We start from the raw sequence: 25,411 nt of genomic DNA, 5'->3' as shown, positions 1-25,411 counted from the left end.
AAAAACATAAAATGTTAAATATTTAACGTTGGCAACCTCAATATTTAAAGGCTTTACTTATCTCAGAATTTCCTACATCCCTACACTTATTAAACCCCTCTGCTAATTTTTATAGCATTAATAATTAGCCCACAAAAAAATTAGCACTAAGGAAGTATTAGGAAGTATAAATGGGTTAAAAAAAACCTTAAACAAACAAAAATTCTTAACTTTATATTTTTTTTTATATATTTAATATATTAGGTTGAAAAAGTGTATAATAATAATAATAAAAAAAAACCATGACACTGTTGGTTGGATTGTTCGAAAGCGGACTTTGTGTTTTTGACATTAAGAATACTGCTCTACAAATAATATGCACTTTTGGCCATTATCCTTAAGGTTTTTTTTTTTTTTTTGAGTACATTAAGAAAAATGTTGCGATTAAACTAAACAAACACGAAAAAAGAAACTGGAAAAATTAACACATACAACACTGAAAACATATGTTGCCCTGTATAGAAAAATGGAAATAAATTGCATAGAGAAAAGGCTGCTTAGGTGCAAGCGGATGTATAGAAATATGAAAGGAGTTTATAAATGAACTTTGAGAGATTCCATTCGAGCAGTAATACGGCGACGTAATTCAGCATATCTGAAAAAATAAAACAAAATATATGAATAAGAAGTATAGATTAATAACAAAGAAGTATAATGAAAAATTGATATTTGAATGCAACACTCTCTCCTCTGAGCGCCGGACGTTTATCAATCAAAAGAAGGCCGATTGGGCTGGCTTCAGAAAACTAACACCCTCCTCGCGTGTGCTAGTTTCCGGAGAGGAAATTCCAAGACATATTAACTCAGCAGCCACTCGCTTTACACCAGCCGGTCGAATACCCCAAGTGCGGCCCAATTTCCCGGCGCAAGCAGTGGTACTCGCGGACGAGCGTGATGGGATTGGTTGTACGGACCACACTAACCTCAGAATCAGCGAGCTGAATCTGGAAATAAACAGGGTAGTCAACGAACATAAGCGGAATTTGTGGCTGGAACACTTGGAGGAATGTAACTTAGGCACCGGTGTAGACAAACTGTGGTCTACTGTTAAGACACTCTCGAACCCTGTAATAAGGGATGATAGGACCTCAATCACTTTTGACTACATAACTGGACTGACCCGAAGATATGCCCAGGTTGTTCAACCGTTAATTTATCGATCATCCCGACAGTGACGAGGCTAGGAGGAGAGCCATTCGCCATATCCGAGCTGAGGAACAGCCATCACAATTTACGAAGTTACGAATGTCATCCGTGGCGCCAAATAATCCCAGCCCCGATGGAATTTCTACACTGATGCTGAAGAATTTGAATTTACCTGGAGTTGAGTACCTTACTACTGTCCTCAACCTATCTTTGAACACTCTTATAGTTTCCGACGTCTGGAAAATGGGCAGATTGATCCCGCTACTGAAGCCTGGGAAGGACCCGAGTTTGGGGGAGTCGTACAGACCGATCTCCCTTCTCTCACCAGTAGCAAAGACGCTTAAAGCATTACTCCTCCCGAGCCTCGTAGGAGAATTTCCATTCGCCTAGCATCAACATGGGTTTCGAAGACTGCATAGCACAACAACTGCATTGCATGCCATCACCGCACACATTTGCCTTGGCTTCAATCAGCCCAGGTCATGTGATAGGTCCTTGTGGGATTGGACTTATCGAAGGCATTCGACACGGTCAGCCAGGCCAAACTATTTGAGGACATCGCCAACACGTCTCTCCAGTCAGGCCTGAAAAGCTGTGTCGCGAATTATCCGTGTGGTTGCCAGTCATTTGTGAAATTTAGGGATAAGAAGTCGAAGTACCGAAGAATGAAACAGGGAGTTCCCCAAGGAGGGGTGATATCTCGCCAGTCATTTGTGGAATTTAGGGATAAGAAGTCGAAGTACCGTAGAATGAAACAGGGAGTTCCGCAAGGAGGGGTGATATCTCCTACACAACCCCTACCTATCCTCCATTCCACCACCTCCAGACGGCATAGCGATCGTATCATATGCGGACGATTATACGATCATGGCATCAGACCCACCAACCATGGTAGACATCTGCGATAGGTTGAACATCTACCTCAACGAAAATTGTCTCTTATTTCGCTGCAGATATCTGCCACCAAATCTTCAGCCACATTGTTCACTAGAAATACGCGTGATGTGAATACCGAACTGACCGACCATCAAGTGTCCCAAAATACTTGGCGTCACATTTGACAGCTCTTACACATTCTCCTCACATGCCACAGCAATCTGCGATAAAGTCAAACGTAGAAACAAGGTCCTCAAGTCACATGCCGGTAGCATTTGGGGTGCAGACAAAGAAACCTTGTTGACTACGTACAAAGCAATTGGTCGGTCTGTGGTAAGTTATGCAGGGCCAGTGTGGTCTCGTCAACTTTGTAAGACGCAGTGGAATAATATTCAGATCTGTCAGAATGCCGCCTTCCGAACTGCGACGGGCTGTCTCCTCAGTTCTCATGTGGACCACCTCCATCAGGAGACAAAGATCCTACCAGTGCGAAGACATAACTACATGCTGTCCAAGCAATACCTTTTGGTCTGTTATCGCAGAACCCATCCAAATCATCATCTTGTGGATAAATATCCACCGCTCAGAAGCCTTAAGGTAGATCTACACGATCTAAAGCGTGAGGTTCAGTGCTACAAGAGAGAGCCTCTAGATCAAGCGGCATATCAAGCGGGTCTAAACTACATTCATGCAGACACGGTAGCAGATGCGGTAATTGGCTACCGGGTGAATGTAGTCCTTGGAGAACGACCGCCACACATTGCACCCGAAGAAATCGACCTCCCGCGGCAAACCAGAGTAGTTCTGGCTCAATTACGTTCCGGCAGATGCAGCCGCCCCAGTTCCCAAGACGCACCCCATCTTAGTCGCAGCGTTCCTGGGTCTTGACACTGAACAGAATCAAGCAGACGAAAGATAGAATACAATAAACTGCTAGAACAACAACAACTTGGGGTGCAGACAAAGAAACCTTGTTGACCACGTAAAAGCAATTGGCCGGTCTGTGGTAAGTTATGCAGACACGGTAGCAGATGCCGTAAATAGCTACCGGGTGAATGTAGTCCTTGGAGAACGACCACCACCCATTGCACCCGAAGAAATCGACCTCCCCTGGCAAACCAGAGTGGTTCTGGCTCAATTACGTTCCGGCAGATGCAGCCGCCTCAATTCCCACAGAGCTAGGATTGATGCCGACGTGCAAGATGTATGTCCCGATTGTAACCAGGGACCGCACGATACACGTCACCTGTTTAACTGCCCAGCCAGACCCACTCGACTCAGACCCAGATCCCTGTGGACGCACCCCATCCTAGTCGCGGAGTTCCTGGGACTTGACACTCAACAGAATCAAGCAGACGAAAGACAGAACACAACAAACTGCTACAACAACAGGGTTCCTCCTTTCCTGGTAAATTAATGTTGATCAAATGGTTTAAGATTGGATAGGGGAACGGGGTTTTACAAAGTTATTAGGAGTTAACAGGGCTGCAGAATCAGTTCTCACTTTGTCCACCTTCATCAGTTGACAAAGATCCTACCCGTGTGAAGCCATAATTGCATGCTGTCTAAGCAATACCTTCCGAGATGTTATCACAGGGACCATCTAAATCATCATCTTGTGGTTAGGTATCCACCGTCCAGGAACCTCACGGTGGATCTGCACATTGTCCTTGGAGAGCAACCGCCACCCATCGCAACTGACAACAATTTAACTTCCCCGGCAAACCAGAGTAGTTATGGCTCAATTAAAATCCGCCTCAACTACCACAGATCAAGGTCTGATACCGACGTGCAGGATGTATGTCCCGATTGTGACCTCGGCCACACATCACCTGTTTAACTGCCCAGCTAGATCCACTCGACTGAAATCCAGATCCTCCTGGACACGCCGCACCCTAATCGCAGAGTACTTTGATTTGGATATTGAACAGAACCAAGCAGACGAAAGATAGAAGTTAGAACATAACACACTGCTCCAACAACAACCACACAAATCGGAGCCCTGGGTTCCAAACCGTATGGTGCTCCCGGACCACCTGTAATGGGTAGTGGGCCTCCACCAAGGTTTATATAAGGTGGGTGGGCACACTAACACTATTAAAAAAAGACCAAACTGTGTTTGTGAGAGTATCATCAAGCATCAACTAAATGAAACAGCTTTGAAATAGAGGCAGCCGAACGAAGCTACACGAAGTACTTTACACTGTCCGTGTGCTTGCGGGCATAAGAATTTATGTGCGGATGTCTGTATGGTGTCTATGGTTATGAGCATCCTCTTGTATATTCTGTTCTGAGTGGATTGGAAAGGTGTTTTGGATGGCGTCTCTAAACATCAAAATATTCCTCTTGTCATGCCTCAAAAGGAGGTGTAGATCGGTGAGTTGAAAGTTCGAGAGAGAAGCGAAACATGATCCTTAACTTTAAGGAGCAGTTGCGGACAATCTGCAATCCCAAGGCAGCCGGTTGTACGTACCGGATTGACCCGATGAAGTCCTTCATCGGCAAGGGCTGCCGTCTCAGTGTACAATACATTGCTACAACAACAACAATATCTGCCGTTTGGAACGGAGGGTCTCAGTAAGAGGTCGGGCAGCACGGGCTCTTGAACAAATACTGAGTGTCTATGATGCTCGATATGGCAAGGCGAGTTATTGGCGCCAATGGCCAATGGACCGGAACGAGCTTGCTCACCTACAGGAGCTTGACGAGTATCGATACCACCACATGAGAGTGTGGCATCAACAACAACAACAATTTAACTTTAAGGATATTGGTCTCCTCATGTTGATGTTTACAATCTAGAGGCAGCTCATGATGGTCCTTGACGTTGCATTTTGACAGGTCTGCAGGTTTCTCCACTGCTCATCTTTTCAGTCATGGGCACTGGTTTCTTCCCTTCTATTTTTTCCCCGAATAAATGGACTAGCAATTCAGGTTGGTAAAAGCATTTCCTGTAATCTATCTCTCCGAAACTAGTTCAACAACTACGAAGTCGAACTTTTGGATTGACTGATCTCCAAACGACACCAATACTTACTTTTCTTTAACTTTGGTAACTTCTCGATCCAATTCTTGATCGTAACGCTCTAGAATTGCACGACATTCTGGTAATGATAAATTCAAAAATTGAGCAACTTCATTGCTGGAAACAAAAACGAAAAAATTCCCATTAGAAAAAAGGTTCTTAAATGCTCCTAGAGTGAGAGGCTGATTATTTTACCTTATTTCATCGGTTTTCTTGGCATCAACCAAAAATAGCTTTGCTACATCCTCATGTGGTCCCAAGGTGATGCGTGTAATCAATGGATACTCATTCTCCTTGAGGCGTTTTTGTTCTCCATTATCACGAATTATAAACAATGAAAAATTCTCGGCGGCACTGTCCACTTTATACTTCTCCAAGAGTAAATTGATAACCTCGTGAGTGGTTACCAGCGATGTTACCCAAACGGACATTTGCGATCCATAGGGAGGGGTAAAAAATGAAGTTTCACGATTATAAAAATGTCCATTAATGGAACAGCGACGCTTGAGTTTTGTACGTGATCTACGAGAAAAAAGAAGACACATTTAGCCCCAAACTCGTGGTTAAAAATGGAAGATTATGATTTTATTTATTACCTTCTGTTGCCACTACGCCTCTTTATGGCAGCGGCTCCCGTACGTGGTGGTCTTCTTAGCACCACACCATCCTCTGTGATATGTAAAGGATGCTCCTCGTCATCGTCCTGATGCCTGCTCTTTGTGTAGGTCTCACCTACGGTAGCCGTAAACATTTCATCTGTTTGCGTCAATTCATCGCCTGCGGCGGCACCACTTTGGCTTTGTGATGTGTTCTGTGATGCCCTTTGACTGGAGTCACAATCACTGGCGGCACCCTCCTTGGGATAACAATTCATATTGATTTGTATGAAGCGCGGCGGTATATCACTTTTGCGCACAGTCGCAGAAATATGATCACCTGGACCTATAGCTCCTCCAGCCCTTCTCTGGGGCTTCAAAGTGGAGTCATCATCATCATCGCTGGATGAGTACACAATGCATGACGGTCCAGATTTAGAGCGATTAATGCCCTTCTCGAAACGACCATTTGTAACACTGTGCGCCTGCGCTGAACCACTTTTCTGCAAAACATAGGGAGAACGCTTTTGTGGCGAACCACCAGCACTAGCCCGGGCCAGAGTATCGTTTATGTATGAGGCATCTATAGAGCGCAAGGCATGCTCACAATTAAAACTTTTACTCATGGGATTATCGCTTGAAGTGTTGTACAGCTTCAGGGAATCATGTATGCGGGAAGGGTCTATGGGCTGATTACGCTTAAGGGTGTCATCATTGTGTTCTTGAAATGAATTGGCACCATTCACATAGTCCTGATGGACGCTGCGTTTGAAATCTTCAAAGTCCATGGGCTTCAAGGTGGCATCATCCGATGTCTCATAATTATCTACTGTGGTGGTAGAAGTAGTGGCATTGTTGGTGGTCGTGGCATCTGTTGTGCTGGTGGTGGTGGTCATAGAGGCAGTGGCCGTTAGAAAATTATCCGAGGAAGTGGTATTATTGGATGTGGTAGCGGAAGACGGAGATGACGCAGGCGAGGTGGAGGAGGACGGGGTAGAGTTTTTCGACGATGTCAAATCTTCCACATTTGTGGTATCCGTACTGTTTTGATGCGACACCGTTTTCGAGCTATCCGATGTGGGTGTGGACGATGAAGAATTCTGTGGTGATGTTGAGGGTAAACGCACAGGCATAGTTTCATAGATTCTATCCTTTTCGTTAACACGTCGTTCCACTTGCAATAGATCATCGATTTCGTCCCATTCCAATTTTACCAATTTATCCAATTTTGAAGGCAACGTTGAGCTAACACCATTGGTACCCGCAGTTGTGGTATTCGTTGTAGTCGAATTAAGGGAAGAGCATTGTTCCTCGCCACACAGAGTGGCTGTTGTTGTTGAAGATGTATCCTCCTCAGTGCCATCGATGCCATTGCTTAACGTTTGTGTGCCTGTGGTATTGGCGGATGCTTCTTCAGGGGTTGTTGGTAAATCGGGAAATTCATTTAAACTACACGAATCGAATGACATACTTTCGGTGAGTGATATGTCGGTGGAGATGGCATCCACTTGGTCACTGGTTGTTGTGCCAACTTCTAACGACTCACTGCCATCGTTGTTTTCCTTGTCAGAAGAGTCCTTGAAAAAAATGGAAAAGTAAAAATTTAAATAGCTTGGAGAATTGAGAGATAAATTAAAAAATATTTACTCACATGATCTGCCTTGGACATACGACAAGAGTTGCGTTTGCGCACCACAAATGTTCGCTGATCATCATCTTCTTTTAAATGAATAACCCCTTGCACTCCCCAGTAGACGCGCAAGGCTCCCTCCAATATCAGGCGGTTGTTAACTTCCCTGCTACGCACTTCCATGCTTTTATTGTCATAAAATTGGTTATAGACCTGAAAAGAATTTAAAAAATATGTATGAATATGAATAATGTGTTTAAATTGTTATCGCCGTTAAAAGTTGGATATGAAAAATACGTGTCAATCAACACAGCCCAACCAACTTTAGCTTCTGTTGTTGTTGTTGTTGCTGCAGCAGTGTGTTGTACATTGAGGCGGTAGACCCTATGAAGCACTCCATCGGGTCAATCCGGTGCGTACAACCCTCTGCCAAGGGATTGGACTAATCTTCTATTTAGATTTCCTCGTTACCCCAGGGATACAAATTTCGACCACCAATAGTTCCACAATTGGTTTCCAAGCTGATCCACAAGGTGTAGATTTGTCAAAACACTTTGTTGTCACTTTATTGCTTTTTCCCTCTGGAATAAAGGCCACAAGAAATTCGCTCAAGGCATATGGAAAAGAGACTCGCCCCAAGTCTGGATCCCATAAACTGATGCAACTATTGGGCACCACGCTGATCAAGCTAACGAGAATACACCAATCGCCGCTTCGGTGAGCTTCCTCTTTCTCAGACGCTCTCGAGTGCCTGCGTTAGATACTGGCCCGCAAGCGGCTGATGCGCTATTGATGTCTCCGAACTACTCTGGTGTGCCGGGAGAGGCCAATTTAGTCAGCTGTGATGGGAAGCGGTTGTACTCCAAGGACAACATTCACCCGGTTCACCGTTAACCGCATCTGCTACCGTGTCTGCATGAAGTTGTCCAGACCCGATATATATGCCCCTTGATCAAGAGGTTCTCTCTTGTAGCGCTAAACCTCTCGCTCTAGATCATGAAGATCCACATTAAGGCTTCTGGGCGGTGGATACCTACCTACAAGATGATTATTTGGATGGTCCCTGTGATAACAACCCAGAAGGTATTACTTGACCAGCATTTAGTTATGTCTTCGTACGGGTAGGATCTTTTTCTCCTAATGAAGGTGGTCCATGTGAGAGCTGAGAAGACTGTCCGTCGCAGTTTGAAGAATCGCATTCTGACAGATCTGAGTATTATTCTACTGCGTGTCACACAGCTGACGAGACCACACTGGCGCTGCATAACTTGCCACAGACCGGTCAATTGCTTTGTACGTGTTCAACACGTTTTCTTTATGAGCACACCAAGTTGTTGTTGTTCTTGCAGTAGCCACATTTTCATGTGGATTTGGTGAGCAAGCTCGTTCCGATCTATTCGACAGATCGCCGCGGGAACATGATGGCCATTGGTTATTTAAAGGCACCAATATCTCGCCGTGTCGTATCAAGCATTAGAGGCACTCAATAATTAAGCAAGAGCCGGTGCCACCCGGCCTCTCACTGAGACTCTCCAGTCGATAACGCTGATTGTCTGCGACTGCCGTTGCAGCTACTCCATATGGAGCATTGCACTATTCCCAACATATGGACGCGCCCGTTTGCTCTCAGCTGAGCTTCTTATGACAACGATGAACACTACACAGAACGGACCTCAAAGTCCCAGCCTGTGTGGTGCTCACTGCTATCTCGTGCCGGGAGCAGCCCAAGTGCTGACGGCAAGTGAATCAATGACCTTCTGATCTTACCGCAGATTGTGAATGTGGCACTAAATATTTTGGGTTTTGGGACACTTGATGGTCAAAATCGGTACTCCATTAACTAAACCCCGCCTTGCAACTTCTTATCCCTAAATCCCACAAATGCCTGGCTGGAGGGACGTTTTGGCGATGTCCTCAAATAGTTTGGCATGGCTGGCCGTGTTGAATGCCTTCGATAGGTCCAATGCCACGAGGGCCTATCACATGGCCTGGGCTGATGGAAACCACGGCAAGTAAGTGTGATGATAGCATGCAAAGCAGTCGTTGTGCTATGAAGTCTTCGAAATCAATGCTTATGCTCGGGGAATGTAATTTCTTCATACGCCTTGTCTTCTGGTGAGAGAAAGGAGAATGATCTGTATGACTCCCCCTACTCGGGTGCTTTCCAGGTTTCGGTAGCGGGATCACTCTGCCCATATCCCAGACATCATGTACTATAAGAGTGTTGAAAGACAGGTTGAGGACAATTGTATGGTACTCGACTCCAGGTAGATTCAAATTCTTCAACATCAGTCTAGAGATTTTGTCAGAGCCCAATGCCTTGGATGACTCAGTGCAACAAATCCCATCATGCTCGTCCGCGATTACCACTGCCCGCGCTGGGGAATTGAGCCGCACCTGAGGTATTGGACCGGCTGGTATAAAGCGAGCGGCTGCTGCGTTAATGATGGCTTGGAATTTCCTCTCGGCAACTAACACATTCGAGGGGGATGTCAGCTCACTGATGCGGCGATTGATGTACTCTGGGAAGTTGGCCTAATCGACCTTCTTCTATTTGATAAACGTCCGGCGCTCAAAGCTTACGAAGTCGGGTGGTCAGTCAATGAAGAGTATTATGGGGAGATGATCCGATCCGTATCCTTGCTAGGATAGGTCACTCAGGAGATCAGTGGATGCAATGGATGCAAATGTCTTGCGAGCTGCAGCACCTGCTCGTAATCCTAGTGTGGCCCTCCTCATTTTATTTTTATTTTATTTATTTATTTATTTATTTATTTGGTTTCACATACAACAAGATTTAAAATCTTATAATTACAGTATGTGATTAGAATCGTTATTCTAACAAAAGGGATCATTAAGTTCGGCTTTAATTTTAATTACATTAGCAATAAAAATCAATAATCAATAATCAATAATCAATAATTCATTAACAATAATTAATTGAGAGGAAGAATAGGAAAAACAAATCACTTAATTTATAGGCTTTGAAAGTATTTTGTAAGATTTTGTTTGAACTTATTTGCGTCGCCATTAAGTTGTATTGATGATGGGAGGGAGTTCCAAAGACGGGTAACGGTGAAGAAAAATTGCCACTCCGATACCAGCAATTTATGGCGCATTGGTACAATTAAAATCCTTCTGTTGGTTCTACCAAGCTGCAGTTTATCATACAAGTACGATGGTGTTTTAGTATATATAATTTTGTGTAAAAGTACCAGTGATTTAATATTCAGAACGTTTGCAATATCCACTCCATACAGGCTTTTACGAAAAGCTGAACAACTCTCAAATCTTTTCAGTCCATAAACGTATCTTAGGATCGAATTGTATGCAACTTCTAGTCTATGTTTGCTTCTTGAATCGCAGTTTGTAAATAATTCGCTTCCATAAATTAGAACCGGTATAAGATAGGATTTGGCCAAGAGGGTTCGAATGTGAATAGGTGTAAAATATTGTGTCTGGTATAACGTTCTCAGCATACCAAAGACTTTTCCAGTGGCAGCAACAACATGATCACTCCATGTTAGGGTTTGACCTGTGAACTTAGCCATTAACTGGGCCACAATTACCAACCCGCGGTAACCCAGCACGAGATAGCTGTGAGTACCACACAAGCTGGAACTTTGAACTCCAATCTGCGAGGTGCCCGTAGCTGTCATGGGAAGCTTATATGCGAGCTACCGAGTGCGTCCACAGGTTGCGGAGAGTGGAATGCTCCATTTGGAGTAGCTACAACTGCAGTCGCGGACAATCAGCGGTATCGAGTGGAGAGTCTCAGTAAATACTGTGTGCCTATTATCCTCTATAAGACAAGGCGAGTTATTGGCACCTTTATAACCACTGGCCTCTATATTCCCGCGGCGGTCGGTCTTTTGACCGGAACAAGCTTGCTCACCTACAGGATATTGACCCGGCTCGGGATAGCTCTGTGCACCACACAAGCTAGAACTTTGAGGTGCGATCTGTGTGATGTTCTTTGCTGTCACTAGAACCTTAGCTGCGAGCTACCGGGCGGGGCCACAGGTTGCGGATAGTGGAATGCTCCATACGGAGTAGTTGCAACGGCAGTCGCGGACAATCAGCGGTATCGAGCGGAGAGTCTCAGTGATAAAAAAAAGAAAAGCAGATAAAGATACACCATAGAAAGAAGCGAAACAGCAGAAACAATAGAATAAGAAAAATGGAAACCAACGTAGAGAACTAGGCGGACCGGGGAGAAACTATCACCGGTGAGAGTATCGTTCAGTCAACCAACTCAGGCCTCTACAGAATTCCTAACAATCCCATAGCAGCCAATTGTAAGTACAGAATTGAATACCCGTACGTGTTCGTTCTTTATTCATCATGGTACGCTTCTGTCGGGATTGAAAAGATACACGGATTCTGGTTCTTTTCGATTTGCCAGAACCGCCTCCATCACCGGTCAGTGTTGGTGAGGTGTAACTGGTGCAAGGAGTGGGTCTATTTCCGATCTTGCGGACCGATCGCCGCGGAAACATGGTGGTCATTGGTTATTTAAAGGCGCCAATAACTCGCCTTGCCATATCGAGCATCTAGGCATACAATATTTGTGCAAGAGCCGGTGCCGCACAATACGCAGATTATCCGCGACTGCCATTGCACCTACTCCGTATGGGGCATTCCACTATCCGCAACCTGTGGACGCAACCGGTAGCTCGCAACTAAGATTCTCGTGACATCAATCATCACACAGGTCGGACCTCAATGTTTCAGCCTGTAATGTGCTCACAGCTTGTTGTTGAATTTGTTGAAATTTTAAATTCCTCACTTATCTAATCTCTGTCCTTGATATCCATGTGATCAAATTAGTTTTCGAAGACATTGTGCTTTAGCTTTCGATATGAAGCAAAATGTATCATCAGTTTCCGTACTTGTGCAGTGGTAACAAAATTCCTACTTGATACTACAACAGTTTATCTCATCGACTCCCACTTAATATACTATCGAGGTGAACCTCAAACAATTTTACAAATTTCAATATATACCTTCAATTGCCGTTGAGTTACCAAATTCATGTTTAAGGTAGTTTTAAAAATACAGCTCAAAAAAATTAAGCACTATTTTGTGTAAGTTTTAATAGCAGCTCACACCGAAGAGATTCTCTAAATCTATCCAGTTGCTTGTATATATCCAAATGCTAGCAGGTAACCGCTTTTTGTGGATTTTACAAATGTGGTAAGGAAAAGGCTTTAAATAAACTGTTTGCTTCCGTTATAACGACAATGTATCCAAGCTCTGTGAAACTCACAACAAGAGAACATGAATGTGCTTCAAGAAGATATGTACACAGAAAGAAAAATTGCCAAAAATTTTTCTATTAAAAATTTTATTGAAAATAAAAACGTTTGCAATTAAAAGATTAATTGATTGAATAATTTTGTCAATTACAGCCGTGATTGTAATTTTTGCCATTTTCAATTAAAAAATTAATTGATTTAATTAATTTTAAATCGAATCTGAAACAATTTCCAATCACAATCGTTATTAATTCAATATATATTTTTTTAATTTTCATTAAAAAAAAAAATACTAGATCAATCATTTTTATAGGATTTGGGTATACTAATTTTGTCATTCAGTTTTTAACACCCCCGTAAAGCTTATATATTAGTCTCGACATTCTGATTCGAACTAGCCATGTCCGTCCGTCAGTCGAAATCACGATAGCGGCCGAAGGCGTAAAGCTAACAGCTTGAAATTTTGGAGAGATACTTTATATTGATGTAGGTCGTTGGGGATTGCAAATGAGCCATATCGGTTCAGATTTGGATATAGCTCCCATATAAACCGATTAACCGATTTGACTTCTTGAGCCAATGGAAGCCACAATTTTTGTCCGATTTGGATTTTGACTTTCAACAACTTTGCTTAGTACGATCCTAATTGGTCTATAACCTGATATAGCTCCCATATAAACCGATCTCCCGATTTGAATTCTTGAGCCCATGGAAGCCATAATTATTGTCCGAAATTTTGCACATAGTGTTCTGTTTTGATTTTCAACAACTGTACCAAGTATGGTCTAAATCGGTCAAGAACATGATATAGCCCCCATATAAACCGATCTTTTGATTTGACTTCTTAAGCCCTTACAAACCGAGATTTTTTATACGATTTGGCTGAAATTTTGCATATAGTGTTTTGTTATGACTCTCAACAAATGTGCCAAGAACGGTCCAATTCGGTCTATAACTGGATATAGCTCCCATATTTTTGCAGAACCCATGGATCAATTAAAAAATTAATTGAAAATTTAAATTTCAATAATTTTTATACCCTCCACCATAGGATGGGGGCATACTAATTTCGTCATTCCGTTTGTAACACCTCGCAATATGCGTCTATGACCCCCTCAAGTATTTATATTCTTGATCGTCATGACATTTTAAGTCGATCTAGTCATGTCCGTCCGTCCGCCTGTTGATAGCATGCTTACTTTCGAAGGAGTAGAGCTAGCAGCTTGAAATTTTGCACAAATACTTCTTATTAGTGTAGGTGGGTTGGGATTGTTCATGGGCCATATTGGTCTATGCTTTGATACAACTGCCATATAAACCGATCTTAGATCTTGACGTCTTGACTCCACTAGAGGGCGCAATTCTTAACTGATTTTTCATGAAGTGTTTTCTAATGATGATTTCCAACAAAGGTGATAAGTATAATTGAAATCGGTCCATAAACTATATATTGCTGTCATATCAATCGATCTGGGGTCTTGACTTCTTGAGCCTCTAGAGGGCGCAATTCTTATCCGGTTTGGCAAAAATATACGTTTTTCGTTATGACTTTTAACAACTGTGCTAATTATGGTTTAAATCTGTACGTAACCTGATATAGATGCCATATGAACCGATCTTGAATCTTGACTTCTTGATCCAACAACTGTCCCAAATATGGTTCATATAGTCATATATGGTCTGAATCGGTCTACAGCCTGATACAGCTCCCATATAAACCGATCTCCCTAGTTAACTTTTTGAGCCACTAGAGGGCGCAATTCTTATCCGATTTGGCTGAAATTTTGCATGACGTGTTTTGTTATGACTTCCAACAAATATGCCAAATATAGTTCATATAGCCATATATGGTCTGAATCGATTTATAGCCTGATACAACTCCCATATAAACCGGTTTCCCTACTTTACTTCTTGAGCTCCTAAAGGGGGCAATTCTTATTCGAATTGGCTGAAATTGAATTTGCACAATGACTTCTACTATGGTCTCCAACATTCAATTCAATTATGGTCCGAAACCGACCATTACTTAATGTAGCTCCAATAGCATAGCAATTCCTTTCTTTTATCCTTTGTTTGCCTAAAAAGAGGTACCGAGAAAAGAACTCGACAAATGCGATCCATGGTGTAGGGTATATAAAATTTGGCCCGGTCGAACTTATTAGCACGCTTTTGCTTGTTTTATGCAATTTTTATACCCACCACCGAAGAATGGGGGTATACTCATTTTGTCATTCCGTTTGCAACATCGAAATATCCATTTTCGACCCTATAAAGTATATATATTCTTGATCAGAGTAAAAATCTAAAACGATCTAGCCATGTCCGTCCGTCTGTCTGTTGAAATCACGGTACAGTCTTTAAAAATAGAGATATTGAGCTGAAATTTTACACATATTCTTTTTTGTCCATAAGCAGGTTAAGTTCGAAGATGGGCTATATCGGACCTTAGCTTAATATTGCCCCCATATAGACCGATCCGTCGATTCAGGGTCTTAGGCCCATATAAGCCACATTTATTATCCGATTTTGCTGAAATTTGGGACAGTGAGTTGTGTTAGGCCCTTCGACATCCCTCTTTAATTTGGCCCAGATCGGTCTTGATTAGGATATAGGTGTCATATAGACCGATCCGCCGATTAAGGGTCTTAGGCCCACAAAAGCCACATTTATTATCCGATTTTGATGAAATTTGGGCCACTCGACATCCTTCTTCAATTTGGCCCAGATCGGTTCAGATTTGAATATAACTGCCATATAGACCGATCTCTCGATTTAAGGTTTTGGGCCCATAAAAGGCTCTTTTATAGTCTGATTTCACCGAAATTTGGGACAGTGAGTTGTGTTAGGCCCTTCGACATTCTTCTTCAATTTGGCCCAGATCGGTCTAGATTAGGATATAGCTGCCATATAAACCGATTTCTCGATTTAAGGTTTTAAGCCAATAAAAGGCTCTTTTATAGTCTGATGTCACCGAAATTTGGGACAATGAGTTGTGTTAGGCCCATCGACATCCTTCTTCAAATTCGCTCAGATCGGTCTAGATTTGGATATAGCTGCCATATAGACCGATCTCTCGATATAAGGTTTCGGGACCATAAAAGGCGCATTTATTGTCCGATTTCGCCGAAATTTGGGACAGTGAGTTGTGTTAGTCTCTTCAACATTTTTCTGCAACTTGGCTCAAATCGGTCCAGATTTGGATATAGCTGTCATATAGACCGATATCTCGTTTTAAAGTCTTGGCCCCATAAAAGGCGCATTTATAATCCGATTTCACTGAAATTTTACACAGTGACTTATGTTAGGCTTTTCGACATCCGTGTCGTATTTGGTTCAGATCGGTTGTGTTTTAGATATAGCTACTTTAAATACCAATATTTTGTTATACACAATTGAACAATGACTTGTACTTATAAGTATTTGGTCCAAATCGGGACATATTTCGATATAACTGCTATGGGGCTAAAGGTATGCATTTTTCACCGGATTTTGACGAAAGGTGGTTTACATATATACTAGAGGTGGTGGGTATCCAAAGTTCGGCCCGGTCGAACTTAACGCCTTGTTACTTGTTTTAATTGAAAATGTTTTCAATTACTTTGTCAAAAACGATGATTGATATTGCCATTTTTGTGATTGAAGCAGTTTCAATTAAAATATCAATTGGATTAATTTTATTTTGCGATAGAAATAAATTTTATTTTTTTTTTCCGTGTACGAGTTATTATTTTTAAATTCTTGTTGTTGTCATTGTGGGTGGTATATTCTGATTTGTATAATATAAACCAATAAAATTATTTATGAACTCACTTTTCTCGCTTACATATTGTACATCGTTTTAGTCACTCTTAAGATATACGTCTACGTTTGGTGAGTAGTTAGTGGCTTCGAGTCACTTCGAGTGCAAATAGCCATTGTCGTCTGTCTGTCCGTTTATTTTTATAATGACAATTTTATTCAATCATTTCAAGATTTAACACAAATTTAAAAATTTGTTTTGATAAGCCCTACCACTCTATCAAAGTTCAACGCCTACAACTTCCACCCTTCAGAGCAAGGATTGATGCCGACGTGCAAGATGTATATCCTGATTGTAACCAGGGACCGCATGATACGCGTCACCTATTAATCTGCCCAGCCAGACACTTTCGAGTCAGACATAGATCGCTGTGGACGCACCCCATCTTAGTCGCAGAGTTCCTGGGTCTTGACACTCAACAAAATCAAGCAGACGAAAGATAGAACACAACTGACTGAAACACTGAATTGTGAATTACTTGTCTTGTCGGAAGTCGCATGTGGAATTAGGAGGGAATCTCTATAGAGTGAAACAGGAAGTTTTTTTATGTGGGGCGATATCTCTGGCACTGTTTAACGTCTACGGCCCGGCACGGGATAAATATGAGCGCCACATAGGCAGGAACTTTGAACTCCGATCTGTTTTTGGTGTTCATTGTTATTCTAATATTATTGCACGGAATTATTATATCAATGCATTCGTGATCAAAGATTTTGTTGTGGTTATTTATTCCAGTTTCAATTCCTGTAATATATGTTACTACTTGGTCAGTTATGGTGCTCGAGCTTTGAGTGGACAATCAGCGGTATCGAGCAGAGTCTCAGTGAGAGGCCGGGCGGCACAGGCTCTTGTTTAAGATTCTCAATATAACAAGACATTTATTGGCGCCTTTAAATAACCAACGAACATTCATGTTCCCTCGGCAATCGGTCCTATGGACCGAAAATAGCGTACTCACCTTATTTAGAGCTTGACAAAGATCGCTACCTACACCTCAACTTGTCCACTTCCTTTGGCAGTCATTAACGTCTTATTATAAATGGATAAGTTTATGATCATGGTTATAGTTCTTATCGATCTTGTCGCTTTTTTTGGCGTAATCTCTCCAGTCACAAACTCATTATACACTATATGGAAAACAGAATTGGGTGTGAGAATCGACGGAATAAAGATTCTGACCACGAACTATCTCACATTTGACAGCCTCATAAGTTCTCTGGACATTCCAATATAATGGACAAAAGTCAGTAATAGGGCATCAATTCACCGGCTGACAGCATTTGCGATGCTGACAAAGAAAACTTGTTGGGTACATCAAGGACAATCCCGGCACGGTATAGCTTTGAGCACCACACAAGCTGTAACATTGAGGTCCGATCTATATGGCGTTCATAGCTGTCACGAGAAGCTTAGCTGCGGGAGCGTCAATAGATTGCGGATAGTGGAATGCTCCATACGGAGTAGCTGCAAGGGAATCACGGGCAATCTGCGGTATCGAGCGGAGTCTCAATGAGAGGCCGGGCGGCACCGGCTCTTGCACAAATACTGAGTGCCTATGATGCTCCAAGGTGACAAGGCGAGTTATTGGCGCCTTTAAATAACCAATGTCACCCTGTTCCTTCGGCGATCGGTTCTTTGGACCGGAACGAGCTTGCTCACCTGCAGGAGTTTGACGAGGATCACCACCTCCACATGAAAATGTGGCTACAACAACATCAAGGACAATAGACCGGTCAGGGCAATAGTATTTTGAACTGCCAAAATACTGCTCTACGAACTACGCCGGCTGTCTCCTCAGTTCTCGTGAATCTCGTTTCGCAGAGTTGTTTGCTCACCTACACCAGTTTGACGAGGATCGCCACCTCCACATAAAAATGTGGCTACAACAACAACAACAACATCAAGGACAATTTACCGGAGGGGAATACGATTTAGAACTGCCAGAATACTGCTCTACGAACTATGCCGGCTGTCTCCTCAGTTCTCGTGAATCTCGTTTCGCACAGAGTTCTTGCTCACCTACAGGAGTTTGCCGAGGACCACCACCTCCACATGAAAATATGGCTACAACAACAACAACATCAAGGACAATAGACTGGAGGGTAATACGATTTAGAACTGCCAGAATACTGCTCTACGAACTATGCCGGCTGTCTCCTCAGTTCTCGTGAATCTCGTTTCGCAAAAAGTTGTGATTGCAGCAACCATCCAAATCACTATTTAATGGATATGCAACCACAGCCCAGAGATGTCTATTTGGACTTTAATGTTCTGGAACGAGAGCTTAAGCGCTATAAGAGGAAGCATCTAGATCAACCTACGTACCAGGTCGAAATAGAATTCAAATGGATATAGTAACGAACGAGCTGAGTGAAAGCCGTTATTGGAGGTCATTGCTGTTGCTGTTGTAGCAGTGTGTTGTACACAAAGGCGGCAGCCTTTGCCGATGAAAGACTCCATCGGGTCAATTTGGTATATACAACCGGCTGCCAATGGATTAAAGGTCATTCGCCGCTCATTGCACCTAATAATGTTAAACTCCAAATGCAAATAGAAGCAGTTTTGGCTCAACTACGTTCTGACAGATGCAATCGTCTCAATTCCTTTGGAACTGGGAATAACACCAACTCGCTGCTTGCATCCAGGGACCACACCAAACATGTCACCAGTTCATCTAACCATTCAATCCAGCTTGACTAATACAATACAAGATTCCTAGATCTGTAGATGCACCCACCCAGGGTTGCCGCCTCAGTATACAACACACTGCTACAACAACAACAACAAACTGTTACAACATCACACAAGTGATTGTGCATTGATTTTAAAATTGAAAACTTAAGTGGACTCGGAAAATTTCAATCCATTTCGAATTTATAATTTTACCATACCTTGACTTTTGATTCCAAGTGATCTCTAGGCAATGTTGGGCCATTTTGTTGTCCCGGCCTTTGCAATGACTTATTGCCAAAGCTTTTGTGTGACTCCACACGAGTACCATGGCCAAAAAGTTGCGGCCCAAACAGGGCACCATAGCATGGCACATGACAATAAGGCACACCTTTATGCTGAAAATGGAATGGGAAAGAGCAAAAAAACGAAATGAAAACAAATTGTGTCTGGTCATTAAATTCTTTGTTACATGCATGGCACAAGCAAGGCAAGGCAACTTGCAACAAACATACAAGAGAACACACCCACCTCAGCATGTTGTCCGGGATTTAAGCGTTTGCCACATTCTTCACAGCGCAAACATTCAGGATGCCAATCATAGCCCAATGATTGTTTGCGCTCCGCTAAATTAGAAGAAAAAAAAAAAGAAACATGAAGCCTTACGACGCATGAATTGAATGCATGCGTATGATTCGAACCCAGCGCCGCTAGACACTGTCCGGTCCATCTCATATTGAGGTTAACTTACCAAAATATACGGGCTTGCCGCATTTGTGACACTTCCACATTATGCTGTAGCCGTCGTTGTAATCGCCGTCGCCGTTCTTGGGCAAATTGAAAAATGCTCCACTTTTGTGTTCGTGCTTTACGTGACACCAAATCCAAATGCAAAATCCAAAGGCAGAAAATATGTTTTTTGTTTTTTTCCACTCTTCCTCAAAAAGGGGGAAAAAGGTAATTGAACTTAGATGGCCTAAAAACGTAGTGAGCGCAAAGAAACAAAGAACTACTACTAAAAAAAGACTGAAATTTGCCTCAGCTCAGTCAATTGTGATGCGTTTTGGAGTAATTGAGCTTGGTATAATCCTTAAGTAGTCTCACAAATTCCATAATATTTTTAATATTTAGTTTTTAATCAAAGGCCTTCGAGAGTTTTCGCTGACATTTACTCCGCGATCGGACGTGATTTGTTTATTAATAAAAAAATTCGACGTATTTAAAAGTTATAATTTATGCATCTTTCACATCAAGAATACTTTTTGTGTCGTCGAGTAGAATAGTAGTAATACGCCTCCTTCTTTTTCCAATTATTGATAATGCTGCTGCTGCTGCTGCTCACTGCCTGTATTGAATTTGCGTGCTGGTTGTGAGTTCTGCTTTGCTTCGCTCTGTTCGCGGCCGTCTCGCTGCTTTATTGTCTATCTGTCTAAATCCCCTAGATGCTCCACACACCAACCAACCAACACTTGCACCTGTTTCTTCTTATATCTTTTGTTTACTTAACAATTTGTTTATATTAATTGCTGCCATAATTATGTATTGATTCTTTGCTCAAATCTCACTTTTACTCTTTCTATAGATGTTTTTGCCCCTTCTTTTTTTTAAATGAGTTCTGTGTTCGCACTCCTTTCGCGAGTGTTCTCTATGCGTGCGTGAATTATAGACGGCAATTGCAATTACATTTGCATCTGCATGTGTGTGAGTGTGTAATAGAACTGAACACTACTTTTATTTTGATGTTTTGTTTTTGTAGTAGAATGACACTTTGCAAAAATAAAAACATCGATTATTCGATAAATGCGAATTTTTTTAAATGTCAATAATAATCGATAAGTTTATTTCATGGGTCGTTCATATTTTGAAATTGGCTAGCAAACTAAAAGACCGGCATGGGATTACTACCATGAGCATCAGAAGTGAGTCAACACTCATTGTTATTAAGTCAATTGTAGAACCCGGTTTACACTGCTCATTAAATCCGGATTTAAGGCTCTCGTCAGCTGATTTTATATAGGAAAAACAGATGATTGAGCCATTGAATCCGGATTTAAAGAGCAGTGTAAACGGGGTTTAGTATTGCAGTAAGAACGTTGAATGTATATATATTCACCAATGTTACTTAGGAAAGTATGCACTCATCAATATTCTTGCAAATTTATGATACTTTAAAAATAATTATGACCTATAAACCTTCTTGCAATAATCTCCATTTTACAGACATCTGGAAGGAGCATTCGTTAAAAAATTTTTCTGTTTAAAGATTTTGTTTTTATCTTTACTATATTTTATGCAATTTCGGTATAATTTACATCAAGTTATACTGGCTGTGCTTAATTTCAGACGGCACATCATGATCCTACTCATTGCGTGTACGTGTTGATTACAGCTTTTGCCAAAAACGTTGCATCGATTTTGTCTTTTCTTTGATTTTATTTCATTTTTTTATACTTTACTTCTTTTTTCTTAGCCTTATTTGTCACAGGAAGTGTTTTTCAATATCTGTCAATTAAGGATTACACATTTCTATGTAAATGGTAATCGATAGACGCATTTATCGAAAAAAAATCAAATGATTTTGATTTTTCTGTCGTGACTGATGGTTATGGGTACATGTGACGCATACACCCTTGTTTTCACAAATACTATTTCAATGATCATGCATCATGCCTCAGATGTGCCATGTAAACTCTACATAAGACTTTTTTCACTGTAAATTAATATATCTTGCATGCTCTTGAGGTCAAATTTCGTGTACGCCCTTTAGAGTGCAGATTGCGCCATCTCCCAGACGAAAAAAATATTTCCCTTATCTAGTGTATACGTTCCATCATCATTGGCATTATGTCCACATGAACATACACTTTTACACAACCCTGGGGGAAAGTGAGTACGTTGACGTTTAGTTAGTTCATTTGGTAGTTAGTGGTGACTCTATTTTTTTACTTTTGCAAAAATCAATCTGGTGTAAAAGAATCGTGTTATTTACTGAGAAACAACGAATTTGACAGCGGAAATAGATAATCATTGTGAAGTTTAGAGTTTTAATTTAGTAAAGCAATTAAAATATACACAAGTTAGGAAATAAATAGCAAGCAAATTTAAAAATAATATCCTAATCGGGAAAAAGGAAGTTGTTGAGATAAAAAAAAATATACGTGTTCATCGTCATCATTATTAATATTTTGCGAGCGCGAAGTGTGGAGGGTTAAGATAAAGTGAATAGTCTGATACGACAACAACACACAGGAAACAACAGGATAGCTTCTGCCACACCAACAACCAAGTATAGCGGAGAAGCCACAACAACAACAATTACCTTAGATAGCATACACAAGGATCTTTTTTGAAGCGCAACAGCTGAAAGTATAGTTATGTTAAGTGATTACTTTGGTAAATGCAAAGGAATCTGAAATTCACAGTGTTCAGTTGGCTACGTAGATTCAATAAAGAAGCACGTTAAACGAGCAAAAAAAAAACGGCTTGAAAAATAACAGTGCGAATGTATGTTGTTTGTAAGGCGAAGTTATTAAAATCCATACAATAAAAGTGGCTAAACATGAGATCCACCATCGAGTTTGAGGAATGTCTCAAGGACTCACCAAAGTTTAGGTAAGTGATGAAGAAAAAAACACCCAAATGAGTGACATAAATACATTCGTCGGAAAAAGACAAACAAAAACTTGTATATTTGTGGTCAATTTGGGATAGAATTTTTTCTACAAAACTACTTTCAGATGGGACTGTTGTTGACATACGCCTATCAGATGTACTTTCAGCAACAACGCCCCTATAAAATGTGGTTAGATTAAAAATGCACAACATTAGCAACAACAAAAGGGATTGCTACCAGCAGTTACATTAAAGCTTAACAAATCATGCAATATTCAGTTTTTTATTGTCTACTCTTATTAAAAAAAAAAACAACAACAATGACGACGACGCAATCGTATGGATTTTAATGTGTCGTACTATAATTAACATGTTTTCGTTAATGCCTTTGTGAAGAGTGAGCGCAAAAGAGTGAGAAGTTTTTCAATAACTACTGAGAAAACTACCCATCACTCACTCGTCACTAAAGCGGTGGTTTCGTTAGAGATGCCAGATACCAGGAAACACTAAAAAAGTAATAAGAAATTATTCAATTAAAAGTTGATGTTCGAAAGCAAAAAAAAAAAAAAAAAAAAACTTTAAAAAAGTGATTGAAAAATAATAGTAAAGAAAGATAAAAAAATAAGTAAAAACGTTATATTTTTGGCCGGGTCGTATCTTTGGTATTTATCAGCATGTATTCAAATAAAAATTTTCCGTGACCGACTAATCGGGTTACACGGTCGTTGGAAGTCGTAACAGAAAACTACGTTCAAAATTTCAGCCAAATCGGATAATCACTAATTATGGTGGGGTGTATCCAGAGGGATCTGGGTGTAAGTCGAGTCGGTTTGGCTGGACAGTTAAACAGGTGACGTGTGTCGTGTGGTCTCTGGTCCAAATCGGGACATACATCTTGCACGTCGGCATTAATCCTTGCTCTGTAGGAATTGAGGCGCCTGGATCTGCCGGATCGTAATTGAGCCAGAACTACTCTGGTTTGCCGGGGGAGGTCAATTTCTTCAGGTGCAATAGGAGGCGGTCGTTTTCCAAGGACTACATTCACCCGGTAGCCATTTACCGCATCTGCAACCGTTTCTGCATGAGTGTTGTCTAGACCTGCTTGATATGCCGCTTGATCTAGGGGTCTCTCTTGTAGCGCTGAAACTCACGCTCTAGATCATGTAGATATTCCTTACGTCTTCTTGGTGGTGGGTACCTATCCACAAGATGATGCTTTGGATGGTCTCTGCTATAACAGCTTAGACATCATATAGTTATGTCTTCGCACTGGTAGGATCTTTGTCTACTGATGGAGGTGGTTAGCAGAAGAACTGAGGAGACACCCCGTTTCAGTTTAAAAGGCGGCATTCTGACAGATCTGAATATTATTCCCATGCGTGTCACATAGTTGACGAGACCAAACTGGTGCTGCATAACTTACCGCAGACCGGTTAATTGCTTTGCACCTGATCAGCAAGGTTTCTTCGCGGCAAGTGACTCGAGGACTTTGTTTCTGGAGTACAGGTAGATGTTAAACAGTGCCGGAGATATCACCCCAACTTGGGGAACCCCCTGTTTCACTCTACGTTGCTTCGACTTCTTATCCCTAAATTCCACAAATGACTGGCGACCCCACAGATAATTCGCGACCCAGCGTGTCAGGCCTGGCTGGAGGGACGTGTTGGCGATGTCCTCAAATAATCTGGCATGGCTGACCATGTCGAATACCTTCGATAGGTCCAGTGCCACGAGGACCGTTCTATCACATGGCCTGGGCTAATTGAAGCCACGTCAAATGTGTGCGGTGATGGCATGCAAAGCTGTTGTTGTGCTTTGCAGTCTTCGAAATCCATGTTGATATTCGGCGAATGGAAATTCTTCTACGAGGCTTGGGAGGAGTAATGCCTCAAGTGTCTTGGCTGCTGGTGAGAGAAGGCAGAGCGGTCTGCGCAATAAATTGACGATTGAACATACGTCGCCAAAAGTGACTGAGGTCCTGTCATCACGTCTACCGGGGTTCGAGAGTGACTTAACACTACTGTTTGCCTAAACCGGTGCCTAAGTTACAGCTTATGTTGTTGTTGTTGTAGCAGTGTGTTGTACACTGAGGCGGAAGCCCTTGCCGGTATGTTTGACGTTCGGGCCAATTCACTCTAGCTTGTTCATTCATTCTGGCAACGTGACCTAGCCAACGCTACGGTTGTATTTTAATATGTTTAACTATACTAACGTCGTCATGCAGGTCATACAGTTCGTGATTCATACGACGCCGATACTCTCCACCAATGCAAACTGGTCCATAAATTATAACAAACTCAGACATGGCTTAAAATACCTTCAGCGTATAGGGCTATCGAAAGCGGCTTTGTAGTCAACAAAGAGATAGTAGGTGTAGATTTATCCTGGGGTCTTTTCCAGGATTTGGCGCTGTATGAATATCTGATCTATGGTGCATTTACCAGGTCTAAAACCGCATTGATAGGGCCCAATTATCTCATTGACTTAAGGTTTTAATCTTTCACACAGTACGCTTAAGAGTATCTTGTATGCGATGGGGAGAAGACTTATTCCTCTGCAGTTGGCACATTCCTTCTTATTTCCTTTCTTGTGTACGGGACATAGTATGCTGAGGTTCCAATCATCGGGTATGCGTTCTTCAAGCCAGTTCGCGCAGACAAGGTGATGCATACGCCTTGTCAGAGTGTCGCCTCCGGGCTTAAAAAGTTCAGCGGACAATCCGTCGGCTCCTGCTGCCTTGTTGTTCTTCAGTCGGGTCAC

At 41.8% G+C, this 25,411-nt stretch overlaps 2 protein-coding genes across 3 annotated transcripts in view; one reads left to right on the top strand and one right to left on the bottom strand.

Annotated features, from left to right (window-relative positions):
• Positions 1-202: 202 nt before the first annotated feature.
• On the bottom strand, positions 203-20,762 carry LOC106086487 (dentin sialophosphoprotein). The gene is made up of 8 exons (XM_013251175.2): positions 19,791-20,762; positions 19,571-19,665; positions 19,261-19,437; positions 7,334-7,525; positions 5,683-7,259; positions 5,282-5,608; positions 5,099-5,203; positions 203-634 (listed from the first exon to the last, which is right to left on the bottom strand). Exons 1-8 carry the CDS (start codon positions 19,828-19,830, stop codon positions 574-576), a joined length of 2,574 nt encoding a protein of 857 aa, XP_013106629.2. The 5' UTR covers positions 19,831-20,762; the 3' UTR covers positions 203-573.
• Positions 20,763-21,951: 1,189 nt separating this feature from the next.
• Positions 21,952-25,411, top strand: part of LOC106086488 (arf-GAP with coiled-coil, ANK repeat and PH domain-containing protein 2) — a 51,160-nt gene continuing 47,700 nt past the window's right edge. For both annotated transcript variants that reach the window (XM_059362815.1, XM_059362816.1), the window contains exon 1: positions 21,952-22,651. In XM_059362815.1, the coding sequence (XP_059218798.1) occupies positions 22,599-22,651 (53 nt within the window). In that variant the 5' untranslated portion in view covers positions 21,952-22,598. The remainder of the gene's footprint in view (positions 22,652-25,411) is intronic.

The sequence above is a fragment of the Stomoxys calcitrans genome, chromosome 2, assembly GCF_963082655.1.
Source record: "Stomoxys calcitrans chromosome 2, idStoCalc2.1, whole genome shotgun sequence".
NCBI classification, from domain to species: Eukaryota; Metazoa; Arthropoda; class Insecta; order Diptera; family Muscidae; genus Stomoxys; species Stomoxys calcitrans.
Note: the sequence above shows the minus strand (reverse complement) of the source record. Positions and strands in the feature narration are given on the sequence as shown.